The sequence below is a fragment of the Spermophilus citellus genome (assembly GCF_964194105.1).
Source record: "Spermophilus citellus genome assembly, chromosome: 2".
Taxonomy (NCBI): domain Eukaryota; kingdom Metazoa; phylum Chordata; class Mammalia; order Rodentia; family Sciuridae; genus Spermophilus; species Spermophilus citellus.
This window is the reverse complement of record NC_138183.1, coordinates 181,278,234-181,293,148: the sequence shown is the minus strand read 5'-3', so window position 1 is coordinate 181,293,148 and position 14,915 is coordinate 181,278,234. Positions and strand designations below refer to the sequence as shown.

General features: G+C 31.4%; 1 protein-coding gene across 4 annotated transcripts in view; it reads left to right on the top strand.

Moving 5' to 3' along the window:
* TMEM135 (transmembrane protein 135) overlaps positions 1-14,915 on the top strand; it is a 255,840-nt gene that overhangs the window by 91,666 nt on the left and 149,259 nt on the right. For all 4 annotated transcript variants that reach the window (XM_081282558.1, XM_081282557.1, XM_081282560.1 and 1 more), the window contains one exon: positions 5,885-5,950. In XM_081282558.1, the coding sequence (XP_081138684.1) occupies positions 5,885-5,950 (66 nt within the window). The remainder of the gene's footprint in view (positions 1-5,884; positions 5,951-14,915) is intronic.

The window sequence follows — 14,915 nt, the reverse complement described above, 5'->3', positions numbered from 1 at the left end:
AATGTTGAGGTAAGTTCCTGTTATCTCTAGTTTTTCTAGTGTTTTGAACATAAAGGGATGCTGTACTTTGTCAAATGCTATTTCTGCATCCATCGAGATGATCATGTGGTTCTTGTCTTTAAGTCTATTGATGTGGTGAATAGCATTTATTGATTTCTGTGTATTGAACCATCCTTGCATCCCAGGAATGAATCCTACTTGATCATGGTGCACAAGTTTTCTGATATGTTTTTGTATTCGATTTGCCAGAATTTTATTGAGAATTTTTGCATCCAAGTTCATTAGAGATATTGGTCTGTAGTTTTCTTTCTTTGAAGTATCTTTGTCTGGTTTTGGGATCAAAGTGATGTTGGCCTCATAGAATGAATTTGGAAGAGCTCCTTCTTTTTCTATTTCTTGAAATAGCTTGAAAAGTATTGGTATTAATTCTTCTTTGAAGGTTTTGTAGAACTCCGCTGTATACCCATCCGGTCCTGGGCTTTTCTTGGTTGGTAGTCTTTTGATGGCTTCTTCTATTTCTTCTTTTGTTATTGGTCTGTTTAAATTGTGTGTGTCTTCCTGTCTCAATCTGGGCAAATCATATGCCTTAAGAAATTTATCGATATCTTCATTATCTTCTATTTTATTGGAATATAGGGTTTCAAAATACTTTCTAATTATCTTCTGTATTTCTGTAGTGTCTGTTGTGATATTGCCTTTTTCATCCCGTATGTTAGTAATTTGAGTTCTCTCTCTTCTTCTTTTCGTTAGCATGGCTAAGGGCTTGTCTATCTTATTTATTTTTTCAAAGAACCAACTTTTAGTTTTATCAATTTTTTCAATGGTTTCTTTTGTTTCAATTTCGTTGATTTCTGCTCTAATTTTAATTACTTCTTGTCTTCTACTACATTTGCTGTTGTTTTGCTCTTCCTTTTCTAGGTTTTTGAGGTGTTGCGTGAGTTCATTTATTTGTTGGTTTTTTCTTTTTTTGAGGTAAGAACTCCAAGAAATGAATTTCCCTCTTAAATCTGCTTTCATTGTGTCCCATAGATTCCGGTATGTTGTGTCTGTGTTATCATTTGATTCTATGAATTTTTTCATCTCCTCCTTTATGTCTTCTATGACCCATTGATCATTCAATAACATATTGTTCATTTTCCATGTGATGTAGGATTTTTCCTTCCTTCTTTTATCATTGATTTCCAATTTCATTCCATTATGATCAGATATGGTGCATGGTATTATCTCCACGCCTTTATATTTACTAAGGGTTGCCTTATGGCATAATATATGGTCTATCTTTGAGTAGGATCCATGTGCTGCTGAGAAGAACGTGTATCCACTTGATGATGGTTGATATATTCTATATATGTCGGTTAAGTCTAGGTTATTGATTGTGCTGTTGAGTTCTATAGTTTCTTTATTCAGCTTTTGTCTAGAGGATCTAGCTAATGGCGAGAGCGGTGTGTTGAAGTCACCCATAATTATTGTGTTGTGGTCTATTTGACTCTTGAACTTGAGGAGAGTTTGTTTTATGAACGTTGCAGCTCCATTGTTTGGTGCATACAAATTGATGATTGTTATGTCTTGTTGGTGGATGGTTCCTTTTAACAGTATATAGTGACCTTCTTTATCCTTCTTGATTAACTTAGGTTTGAAGTTGATTTTATTCGATATGAGTATAGCCACTCCTGCTTGCTTCCGAGGGCCATGTGAGTGGTATGATTTTTCCCAACCTTTTACCTTCAGCCTGTGTATGTCTTTTCCTATCATATGAGTCTCCTGAAGGCAGCATATTGTTGGATTTGTTTTTTTGATCCAGGTTACTAGCCTATGTCTCTTGATTGGTGAGTTTAGGCCATAAACATTTAAGGTTACAATTGAGATATGATTTGTACTTCCAGTCATGCTTCTTTATTTATTTATCGGTACTCTACACGATCAGAGAAACTTCTCTAGTAATGAACTATAGAAATGATCCCTGAAAGTATAGTCTTGTAAATTCCCTTTATCTGTGGTTTCAAGTTCGTCAACCAGGGTCAAAAATATTAAATGGAAAAATAAATTCTAAAAATAAACAATTCAAAAATTTTAAGTAACTTTATACAGTATTTTATTATAATTCTTATATTCTATTATTGTCATTAATCTCTTACTTTGCCTAATTTATAAATTAAACTTTATCATAGGAATTTATACATAGGAAAACATAGTATATATAGGGTTTGGTATTGTACATAGTCTCAGGCATCTACTGGGGGTCTTGGCTAAAAGGATACTACTGAATATATATTGTGAAACACTAGAAAATAAAGCAAAAGGAAAATCTTTTAGAGATTGTTACTGTTTTCATCTTGGTATATATCTTTCCAGATCTTTTTTTTTTTTTAACATATACACAAGCATCCAGTTTAGAACTTTATACTTATTACAATCTAGGTTTTATATCTCTTAGGTCTCTTTTCTCTAACTCTGTTTTTAAGAGAAGTTTCTTTTGATTACTTTTTTTTTCCTATTCAATGCTGGGAATTGAGCTTGGGGCCTTGCACATGCTAGGCAAATGTTCTACCCGTGAGCTAGATACCCAAGCCCCAGTAACCTGTTTTTAAACAGACCTGTAGGCAATTTTTCCCTGTGCCTCTGATATAGAGAATATTGAAGGAATATTTTTAGTATTTATCAACTTAGATGGAATAAAAAGGAGAGGATATTTTAATAAAGAATTTGTTGTTATTAAATTTACAGATGCTGAGATAGTGCGGTATCTCACTGTTTTGACTCTTGTTAGTAGTAGTTTAGGTACAACTTAATTAAAAGCAATCTCTTTATTGAGGTCAAAAGAAACTTGCACAGTTCGGTACTTTCCTATAGAAACAAAGGGTAGCTTAGCTGAGTTGATAGAATACTAGGCTATAGTATTACTAGACTGAAACATTCTTAAAAATGTTGGTGGGAAGAGCTGATGAAATAATTTAGTTGGAAACAATAGCGTTTTATTCTGCTGGAGAAGGTATGGAAAAAGAACTTGATTTTCATTTGCCTCTGTTTTTTGAGACATAAAAAAGAAAATAATTTGATTTGGTTTTGAAAAATTATTGCATATTTTATCCTAAGTCCTTGCTGTGTCTTTCCCCCTTTCTTCCTCAGTTATATAGAGTGACTGGCCTGGGTTAGATGAGTATTATTAAAAATTGTATTACTAAATTTAAGTAGGGTTTAAAAAGAAACAAGAAGGTATAATATCTAATTTTATATATACATATATAAATCATTAAGACTGGAATAAATGCAAATACATTAAAAGTGAAGTACTTTTCCCTTTAATTAAAATTTCTTTAGGTAGTTCTTTGGACATATAAGTTGCATGTTTTAGTAAAAATCTATCATAGAAATTCATTCATTTATAATTTGTTTTATGTTTGGGTATGTGATCTCTCAGTGTTATGTATTGGAGTTATATTTATATTGTGTGGTCTTCACAAACTTCAGCAGTTTTCCCTAAAAGTTTTTCTTATTTTCTAACCTAGCATATAGATACTAATGTACCCTCTTCTGTTCCCACCTTTGTGTGAAATTTTTTGTAGGGATGTTTTGAAGATTGTAATCACTCATTTAAAAAAATGTTAGAATTTTTTTTTTTAAATTACACAGAGTGAAGTTGAAATAGAGGATTTACCTTTTCATCCATATCCTCTATAGCCTTGCTTACTTTCCCTTGACAGTTCCCAAATGGAAGCCCTCTAGTTTCTAATGTCATTAGCTGTTTAGATTTGCACCAACAAATATGTTTTTTTTAAAATTTTAGATAGATTTTAAGTACTATGTTCCATTTCCTTGAAATTTTCTTTTGCATCTATTATATACTCTACCCTTTCCCTTAAGTCAATGTTTCTGTTATTTTCAGAAGATTATTCTGTTTCCTAATTTAGAGAGGTAGAAGGAGAGGGAAAGGAATAGGAAGGGCAGAAGAACTGGGAAGAGATCCAGAAGAACTTGCTAGAGGATGAAGGAGACAGTTTAGCTATGTTTGTACCTTCTTCCTTCTAGTTCAGCTTATAGATTGCTATGCATGCTCTTGATCCTATGTTCTTTAGGAAACTTTTCCTTCAGTATTAAGTCCCCTTCATATTTCTATAATTTTTAAAATCTTACTGACCACTACTCTGTCATTAAAACTTGTTTAAATATCTTTAATGCTAAAAATATCCTGTTATCAATTTTCCCTCAACTCTGATTCTCTTTCTAACTGAAACTCAATTTCATTCCTTACTCAAATCTGGTTTTACATGCTTCAGTGAAAATCCAACTTCCAGTTTTATATGTTTTAGTAAAAACTTTTCAAAGGAGTTTATTTATGACTTTTGATTTTTTTATCTTCTCATTCTCTTATGCACTGCTTTGTAGAGTATTCAACATCATTACAAAATTGGACACTATTGATCATTTCTTTGTTTTTTTTTTAATATTAATCACAGGTTTACATATAATTCAAATAATCAAGTAGTAAGTCACAAAGATATTAGAAAACAAGTTTTCTTCTCTACCTCTTCCAGTGCCTGAATTCTATAATGCAAAGGCACTACCTACAGCCTTTTACTTATTTCTGTGCTCTTTACTTACTGATATTGAAATTAACTTGCATGCACTGCTATTTTTGATTCAGTTTTACACATTATTGAAACTGTACTATAGAAGACAGGAATTTGATATTCCTTACACCCTGAATGAGGATGAGGATGTTCACAATTTGGTAATGCATAAATTTTAGATAATATAGTATTTAATGTTTACCACATTCTATTCAAACAATATAGTTCATAGCTGAGCTATGGCATAACATTTTTTTAACATTTTGCCCATAATTATAACAAATTTCTATGTGAATTTTAGGATAGGCTTTCTTTTTCTGTGAAAAACATCAGGGATTGCATTGAATTTTTTTTGAGGGTATTTATAGAAAGTTTACTTAAAGTAGATAAAACCTGGAAACAAACCACAGGTCTAGCACAGGTGAATGGATAAAAAAATATAGAATGTCAATGCCATGGACTCCTACAGTAATAAGAAGGAAGAGTTTGTATATACAAAAAGCAATGGATGAGTATGAAAAACATTATTTTAGTAAAAGAAGCCAGGTGGAAAAGACCTCATATTAGTTGATTTTGTGCAATGAATTTTGGTCACTTTAGACAGTATTGACATCTTGATAAGAAGTCTTCCAAATCAGGAGCACAAAATGTTTTTCTATTATTTATATGTTTAATTTTGCTCAGCAATGTTTTGTTGTTTTCAGTGGACAAGTTATTTGTTTTTACTTCCATGGAAGATTTTTCTTAAGTTTATATTTATGCTATTGTACGTGGAATTATTTTCTTAATTTTCTTTTCTGATTGCTTTTTATTAGCTTACAGAACTATTTGTGAGGTCATTTAATATGTACCAGCACTTCATTCTGTATTTTAGTAGCAGAAAAGTGATTTGAACTGAATTCAAATGGCCAACAAAATTCAGAATAAATGATCATTTCTGAATTAAAAGCCAAATATTAAATTTTAATTTAGTTTTTGTTTTTAAAACTAAGGTTAAGCTTATCACAGTGAAATAATTTTTTAAGTCAAAGCTCTATATTTGCAGGAATGCCAGCATATCAAAATAATGTTTTTAAAAAACTATCCCTACGCCTGTCAAAATAACATTTTGAAACAGTTCAAGTTCTTTTAACAGTAAAAGATCATAGACATGATATTTCTGGTATATAATTTAGGATGTCTCTTATTTTTCCTTACTAATGTGTTAATACAAGTTGTTGAATATGTAATAGTATTGTTTTTTTTTTTTCCTTTTTGGGGTGAGTATACAGTAGTGTACAAATTATATACTTTAGCTTTTTTTTTTCTATTCACAGGCTACAGAAACACTATTTAGAATGGGTGTGGCAAGAGGAGCCATCACAACATTAAGAAATGGAGAAGTAAGATGAGAATTTTGATATATAATTATTAGTTAATTCAGTTTAAAATTTTTAGAATATAAAATATGGTAAATTTTATGGTGCTTTGTGTAACAATTAGAGAAATATTTGTATAATATCAACAGTACTTAATACATGAATCTATTTTAGTTCACAGTTTATTGGAACTAGATCTTAGGTTGAAAATAAATTTCTGATTCTCTTAATTTTGGTTACTGATTGTTTTTACTCTTAAAAGAAAATGACACTTTCTAGGAAATAACTTATACAAATATTTATTTTTAATGAAAATAATCGCCTGCCTTGTTATTCCTTATATTTTATGTTATACAGAACTGATACTTATTTCTTAGGATAAAGTGATTTGAAATGTTTACATTTATCATAGGCTGAGAGAAGAAAGGTGAGAGAGAAATTTGCTTCTTTTTATTAGTGAGGCTCAGTTAAGCTGTAAATTCTATTTATGTGACTTTTCTAAATGCCCCTGTTAATTATTTAAAAAAATTTCTACCACCTGAAATAAATTTCTGTTCCAAAATTATTACCAGCTTCTCACTTTTTTTCTTTTTTGCTTCTTCCTTAAGAGATATTTAGGTTGAGGTTTAATATTATATTATGTTGCAATGTTCTTTTGTATTCTGCTAGAGGATACATAATGATAAAATTTAGTGCTTTCTACTTTGGAATTAAGTTCTTTGTTACTTAATGTAATATTTATTATTCAATAACCTAAATACTTAATAGTGAAAGTGAGTGACTATCTAAGGAGTCAAGTATAATTGTATTACCACATGATTTTAAATTTGGTCAACATATATGCTCATTAGCAACAAATGTGCCATCATTTGGAAAGTAGTACTCCCTTAAGTATTTAATTTTATACTGGCAAATCACTTTGTTATAATTTTTAACTATATTTTGTACATTAACAAAGACTTAGTTGATGCCTTCTTATTTTCAATAAAGTGTATGATACTATTTCAAGGGAAAAAAATATCCTGGTAATAAGGTCAGATGTATTTGTCTGGCCTGAATGTCGGATAATGAATCTCTGATTTTATTAACTGCTGTATGATGTTCAGTGAACTTTTGAACCTCATCATCTGTTATATGTAAGAACTTTGTGGATCAAATATATATAGTTTTATAAATAATCATATTGGATATGTCCTTATTTTGTTGAATGGAGAGGAAATAGTTAATGTAATTGGGTTTTGATCCATTTCTTCCCCTGTTATTGGGTGTTGCTCCATGTGACCAACCTGGTATAATGTATTGATGTTGGGAAAAGTATTTAAGCTCTCTCTCACCTTCAGTTTCTAAAATGAGTAAGGTATGCAGTTTTCCTCATGTTTTAACGCTCTGAAACTTGAATGTGTTATTACTATCTGCTAAATTTCATATATTAACACCTTGTAAATTGGAAGATTTCTAATAAGTATAATATTTTAGGGTTGATAAAATAATATAATTTTAAATGTACAGTGACTAGGGTAGGCCACTAATTAGTTTTAATTTAATAATATGACTTTGGGAAGTAGAAAATTAAGACAAAACAGAACAAAGATATCATTGAATACACACAAACACACAAGAGGCATAAGTTTTTGGGAATGGTGGTCTAGGGTCTATGGAATAGATGATATGATTTATGCCTTTATAGGAGTATTCTCTCTGGTGGGGAAAATAATTCCATTGATAAACCTGTATTGTGAGCAAAGAATTTGGGAGAATGTGAACATATTCAAGTTTGGGTTGAGTCTGAAACTAGTGTTCCAGTTCCAGTTCCAGTTAGAGTATGCTATACTCTATCATCCAGTAAATAGAGAATTCATATGAGAGGAGGAGATAAACTTAAAGATTAACAATTTAATATGTTATATAAAACTGAAACAGAAATCACTATATTTGTCATATTGGAAAATACTTAATAATGCTAAGGGAGGAGAATAGTATAATGAGTTTATATGTCTTTGGGTTGCTACTGTGCTTTCCCAGTATTGCAAGATAATGTTTGTTAAGCTAGTATTAGTAGGTAATTTCATAATACTAATACTAGGTAGGGGGAATAAACATTGGTATATTCAGCTTTGAATAAATTTGTTATCTGAATGATTATAAAGAGCTTTGTACGTGTATCCTTCTCTGTGTTCTGTCTTTAACATTGTTTTTTATCTACATATTGAGCATTTCTGACTAGTTGTTAAAGAATTTTTGAGACTAGAAAACATTTTCCTCATCTTTGAAAATAAAAAGATAGTTTTTGAAGGACTTTGAAACTTACCATAAAAGTTATAGTTCATCATAGGAAGTTTTAAGGTGTTGAGTGAAGGAGTGGGTACATTATCTTTTAAAATCTATATGATAACTGCAAGGGAGAAATAATAATGATCATCTTATAAGTTACACATTTTGCTTATGGTTAACCAGCTAAGAAATAGGAGAGCTGGGATTCATATCCCAGTCTCCAAAATCCATTCATTCCACAATATAAGCTTCCTACACATAATTCACTTACTTAAGAATTTTCTAAGTAGTTCTATAGCATACCTAGAATATATATTATAGGCCTCAACAAAGGTTACTTATTTTCAATGTAACATGCCCCTCCCGCTTTCCTTTATAACTCTACAATAAGAAAAATTACTTGTCCCCAAATGACCCTCCTTAACTCCAAATATGCCCCTTTTTGTGTTCCTAGTCCTATATAATTGTCATTAGTTTGTCTATTGAAAATTATAGTTAAGTAATTAACAATGATTCTTTTAAATGTTCTCATCTTTAACAAGTTAAGTATCATTCCGTAGAAACTGAGTTGATTAATCTGCTTTGGCTCTATTAATTTTTTGAATTTTTAAAATTTCAGGCATAACAATTTTCATTTACTCAAAAAACATTTAGTTTATATATGTGTATATTTGGGATTATATTTGGAATTTTAGAGCAATTCATGAATGGAAGGAGAAATAACTTCTTTTTATTTAGTAAGTACATTTTGAGCACTTCTACATTTCTGACATTGTTTTATGTACCTGTCATCTGTTAGTAAACAAAACTAACCAATATCACTGACCTTGGGGAATTTATAATAGAGTCTGTTAATAGCTTACTTTCTAGTTAGGGAAGAAAACAAAAGCATTCAAAGCAATTAGGAAATAATTGTAGTTACAAAGCTTTAAAAGAAGGTATAAGCAAATATATGCTGTAAAAGTACAAGTAATTTAGATAATGAAGGAAGGAAGAAGTTATTACAGTAGGGTTGTTAGTTCAGAAGATTTGTCAAAGAAGATACCTCTTAAACTGTGCCTTGAGCAATGGATGAGCCTTATGGAAGAAGAAGAGGTTAAAAAGCACTGGCAGCTACGAGAAGCAACACATAAAAGGAAATAGTTAGATTTATGGAGGGACACTGGGGACAAGTAGCTTTTCTTATTGTAGAGTTAAAAAGGAAAATGGGAGGAGGGTGTTAGGTTGAAGGTAAGTAAGGGCCTATTATATATATTCTAGGAACATTGTAATTATTTACTTCATTTATATATGAAAGCAACTGTGCCTATAAAATATGGTGTTTTTTTGGGGGGGGGTTACTGAGGATTGAACTTAGTGGCACTCAACAACTGAGCCACATCCCCAGCCATTTTTAGTATTTTATTTAGAGACAGGGTCTCACTGAGTTGCCCCTCACTGTTGCTAAGGCTGGCTTTGAAGCTGCTGGGATTACAGCCACCGCTCCTTCCCAGCTAAAATATTAATGGAAGAAATTGAAGAGGTCACACACAAAAATAGAAACATCTCATGTTCATGGTCTGCAGAAACCAATATTCTTAAAATCTCCATGCTATCCAAGACAATCCCAATCAAAATACAAGGGACATTCTTCACAGAACTAAAAAATGCAATCCTGACATTTGGATGGAACCAAAAGACGCTGAATAACTGAAGTCATTTTGAGCAAAAAGAACAGAGCAGGAGAGATTACACAACGTGACTCCAAAATATACTACAAAGCTGTAGTAATCAAACATCATGGTATTTGTGTAAAAACTGACACATAGACCAGTGGAACAGAATAAAGATCCTAGAGGCTAACTCACAGATCTATAGCCAACTGATTTTTGACAAAGATGTTTAAGAACATGCATTTTTTTTTCAGTAAATGGTGCTGGAATAATTGGGTATCCACATATACAAGAATGGAACTAGAGTACTATTCATCACTAGTTATAAAATGCAACTAAATATAGACCAAAGACTTAAATATTTGTCCTGAAACTGTGCAATTATAGGGAGAATACTTGAGGTCATTTGAATGTGTTAGGAATTTTTGGAAGAGATCCCCAAAGCACAGAAAATGAGTCAGATTACATTAAACTAAAAAACTTTCACACAACAATGGACATAATTATCTGAGCAAAGGAGCAATGTACAGAATGAGAGAAAATGTTAGCAAACTATATTTATGATAAGAGATTAATATTTAGAACATAAGAATATATAAGGACCCCCCCCAAAAAAAACTCATTAGCAAAAATAAAACACTTAACAAAAAAACACAAATAACATGATCTAAGAATGAGCATTAGACATTTCTCAAAAGAAGGCACACATGAGAAAATGCTCAGTATTACTCATCAGGGGAATGCAGATCAAAACTGTAATGAGATATTACCCTTCTCCAGTAGAATGGCTATTATCAAAAAGAAAGAAGATAACAAGTGCTGGTGAGGATGTAGAAAACAGGGAATTTACACTATTGATGGGAATGTAAGTTAGCACAACCATTATGGAACATAGTATTGGAAGTTCTTTCACTAAGTAAAAATAAAACCGCCATATGCTCTAGCATTTCCACTATGGAATATATATCTAAAGGAAATGAAATCATAGAGACATCTGTACTTCAATGTTCATTGCAACACTTTTTACAATAGTCAAGAAATGGGAACAACCTAAGTGCCCACCAGGTGATTAATGGATAAATAAAATGTGGCGTATATACACAAAGAAATACTGTATAGCCATAAAAATGATATCTTGTCATTTGTGACAGCAAGGACAGAACTGGAGATCATTAAGTGAAATAAACCAGGCATAGAAAGACAAGTGCTTTCACGTACTACATGATCTCATTTATATGTGAATCTCAAAAATTTGATCTTATAGAAATAGAGTAGAATGGTGTTCACTAGAGGCTGGGGAGAAAAATGGGGACAGATTGATCAAAGGGTACTAAATTACAGTTAGATAGGAATAAGAAATTCTGGGGTGCCATTGTACAGTGGGGGAGACTATAGATCACATGAATGTACTCTATATTTCAAAAAGCTATAAGAAAGTATTTTGAAAGTTTTCACAGTAAATAAGTGATAAATGATTCAGCATATACATGTATTAAAACATCACATGTTCTCCATGAATATGTGTAATTTTTATGTATCAAGTGAAATAGATTTGATTAAAAAAACAACTTTCTGTTTCAGTACTCATTGCTAGTTTTTTGAAAGGAAAGTTTATGCATTAAAAAAGTGTGGTGTTTATCCAATTTTTTTTTGGAGAATTATCTATACAAATTCTTAGGGTATTAAGCTTATAGGAGGAGAATCAAAAATTAATACTCTATCTACCTCCCAACTATTGTAGAAAGAATATCAGTCTGCCTGTGAGTAGATCTGGGTTCTCTTCCTGGCTTTACCCAGCTGTGTGTGAGGTCATTTATTTAACTCCTCACAGCTTCAGATTCACACTTCAGGATTTTCTGTAATTAGATCTTTGGTTTGTTTATTGTATCTAACAGGAAGAAAATATTAAGATAATTTAGATATGCCCATTGACATTGAAGCATGCTTTGTTAACTTGATTATCTTCCTTCCATATATGTAAGGAAAGAATAAAAAAAAATCTGACCATTCTAGAATGGTGGTTTATATTTTGACAAACTGTATAATTATCTATTAGAATTTAAGTTTAAATGTTACAATGTTGTTTCTTCTCAAGGAGGAGCTCAAATTTTTTAAACCAAAGGATATGGGAAAAATGAATAACATTCAGAGAAGGATCTTGACAGAAAAGATGAGAAATATTAAAGTCTATGGAGTATTTATAACAAGCAATATATATGCAAAGAAGTACCAAACCTTGGCCTGTAATGCAGAAGGGATAAAATGCGTTTTGATAAAAGAACATAAACTTTGAGATAACTGAAGCTGCTTGCTATCAGTGGATGATGAAACATTAGAAGAGGTTTCAAGGAGGTTGTGCAATTGCTTGCTATCTTGTTCATGAAAAAAAGAAGTATTTCTTTTAGTTGTCAATCTACATAATATAGATACTTAGCTGCCCAACTCAGGAGTCTGGTCTAAGTTACATGGTGATATTTTATTCAGTTCTTCAATTTTATGAATCAAAACAACATTTTATTTTGGCAGATACTTTAAAATTTACAATTTTTACAATCCTTGTTAAAATTTTATAATCCATTTCAGAATTACATATAAAACATTGAACTCTAGAACTTGTATTTTATTCTTGCAGGAATATTTTATCTTTACCACTAAATCGGCTCTAAATTGCTTATCTTTTTTTTTTTTGTATTGCTGATGAATAGAGTTTATTTTAAAATTTTTTTAGTGGGCTGGGGTTGTGGCTCAGTGGTAGAGTGCTTGCCTAGCATGCATGAGGCACTGGGTTCGATCCTTAACATACATAAAAATAAAATAAAGATATTGTGTCCACCTAAATCTAAAAAATAAATATTAAAATTTTTTTTTTTTTTACTGTAGACAGAGAAGGCCAAGGGCCAAACTGAGATTTTTAAAGACTATCAAAACTTCTGTTTAAGTTTGGTGACCATGTTTATATCAATGTTGTGCCTTTCTGTACTTAAATAATTATCATTTTTGTTTGTTTACTTATTTTATTTTTGATATGGGGTTTTTCTACGTTGCCGAGGCTGTCCTAGATATTCATGGCTCAGTGGTCCTCCTGCCTTAGCTTCCTGGGCTATAACTGGAAATTGACTAGTTACCAGGCTGAGCTCTATCATTTGAAATATCTTTATAATAGTAACTCTGCTTTTGATGTAAATACAAAAATAGGTATCCCATGATTTTGTCCTTAAACAAAACAAACAATATCTGGACAATATCTGCCTAACTATAGAACACTTAGGTTTCATTTTTCAAAAATTGGAAGGGTTCTAAGATAATATCAGTTTGTTTTGATCCTAATAAAAAGAGCTTTAGGCCAGGAAAGTAATCATTTCCACATGGGTTAGGACAGTTCCAACTACCTCCCCTAAATTTTCACTTGCATACATTGGTTACATAGCCAAATGTGGTCGTATACATTAGAAAGTACAGGCCTTTTTTAAAAAATTTGAGTCTTTGGATATATAGAAAACATTTCTTTGTACAAAGCATACCAAAATAATTTTGTCTTTAACATTAGAGTGAGTTCAGCACCAAGTAATTTAAACTCTTTGAATTATCAAAGAAATTTAACTTTATAACATATTTGTATATCCAGATACAGTTTTTACTACTTTGTTTATACATCAGCTTAAATTTTTTTTAATTGACTCTTGCCTGTGTTTAAGAGGTAAGCTTGCTGTATAGTGGCAAATATTGTGTGAAGAGGTTCAATAAGTATGTGATAGGCGAGAAAGGAAAATATTTATATTGAGTGATAAAGAGATGTCATTAATTTCAAACAGGAGATTATTATAAATCTTCACATACCCTAGAAATGTAGAGGCCTGAAGCCTGTGGGAACCATTATCTACGTAGCTTGAAGAGTAGTGCCATTTGAAAAAAAATCTACTTTAGTGATTTTTGCTGTATTGTTTTCAATAATGGTTAGAATTGAAGTCAGATTATTATGGGTTGGGAAGTTGATGAGGGGGTGATGAAGATGAATAGGTTTCATGCACTCCCCTTTTTTCAGGTCAGTAATGCAAGAGAAAAATTAAGGGACAATAATAAGAGGGAGAGCTCATAAGGGACCATAATAAGAGGGAGAGCTCAAGGTGATAAAACAAAGGATCCCAAACAATAATTCTCTTCTTTCCTTCTTTTCTTTCTTTATGGTTTTAAGTGTCCCCATGGCTATTATTGAAAGCTCATTTGGCTTTAATGTAATCTACATAATAGTAATTTTGTTATTATTTACAATAATGGTTTATAAGACCATCAATTCAAAAAATATTTAAAACAAGAACCACAATTGATTTTGAGGTCCTTAAATCTAATCAGGGTATATAGGGCATTGTCTCACTCCTAGATTGCTCCAAGTTAAATCACTGTGCCATCATTCCCCCTTTCTTTTTAAGATCTTTTCCATAAATTATAAATGTGAATATAATTCATCCTATATGTATGGTATTTGTAATCTCATGTAACAGTGCTAATTTTGATAGAGTTCTTCCCTGTATTTAGAGGAATAGTCTCATGACAATTGAAACTATTCAGTTTTTCAGTATTGCAATGTTTAATAAATATTTGTTCATAGTGAGAGTATAGAATGAGGAAATATCTGATTATTATAACTTTTTAAATACATTCTACAATCTTGAAAACTTACTGATTAGATCTTCAGACAGTTTTATTGAGATATTACATACCATAATCCCTCATTGAAAATGTATGACTCAGTGATATTTTTAGTATACTTATGGAATTGTACAACCATCATCAAGTACAGTTTTAGAATATATCTATCATCCTAAAAACTATCTATTTCTACTCCCAACCTCAGGTAAATACTAATCTTTTTGTTTATTGTTCCATTTCCACTCCTTGGGGGACAGTAACTATCCAGAGATAGCATCAAACTCTGCTTAGTTTAAGGACCTGACCTTCTATGTGGTGGCTGTCATCCTGAGTCACCATCACCATGAAGCATTCCATTAGCATAATAAAAATTTAGGAAATTCCAAGGGTTTTTGAAGCTCTGTGGAAGGAATCAGGGA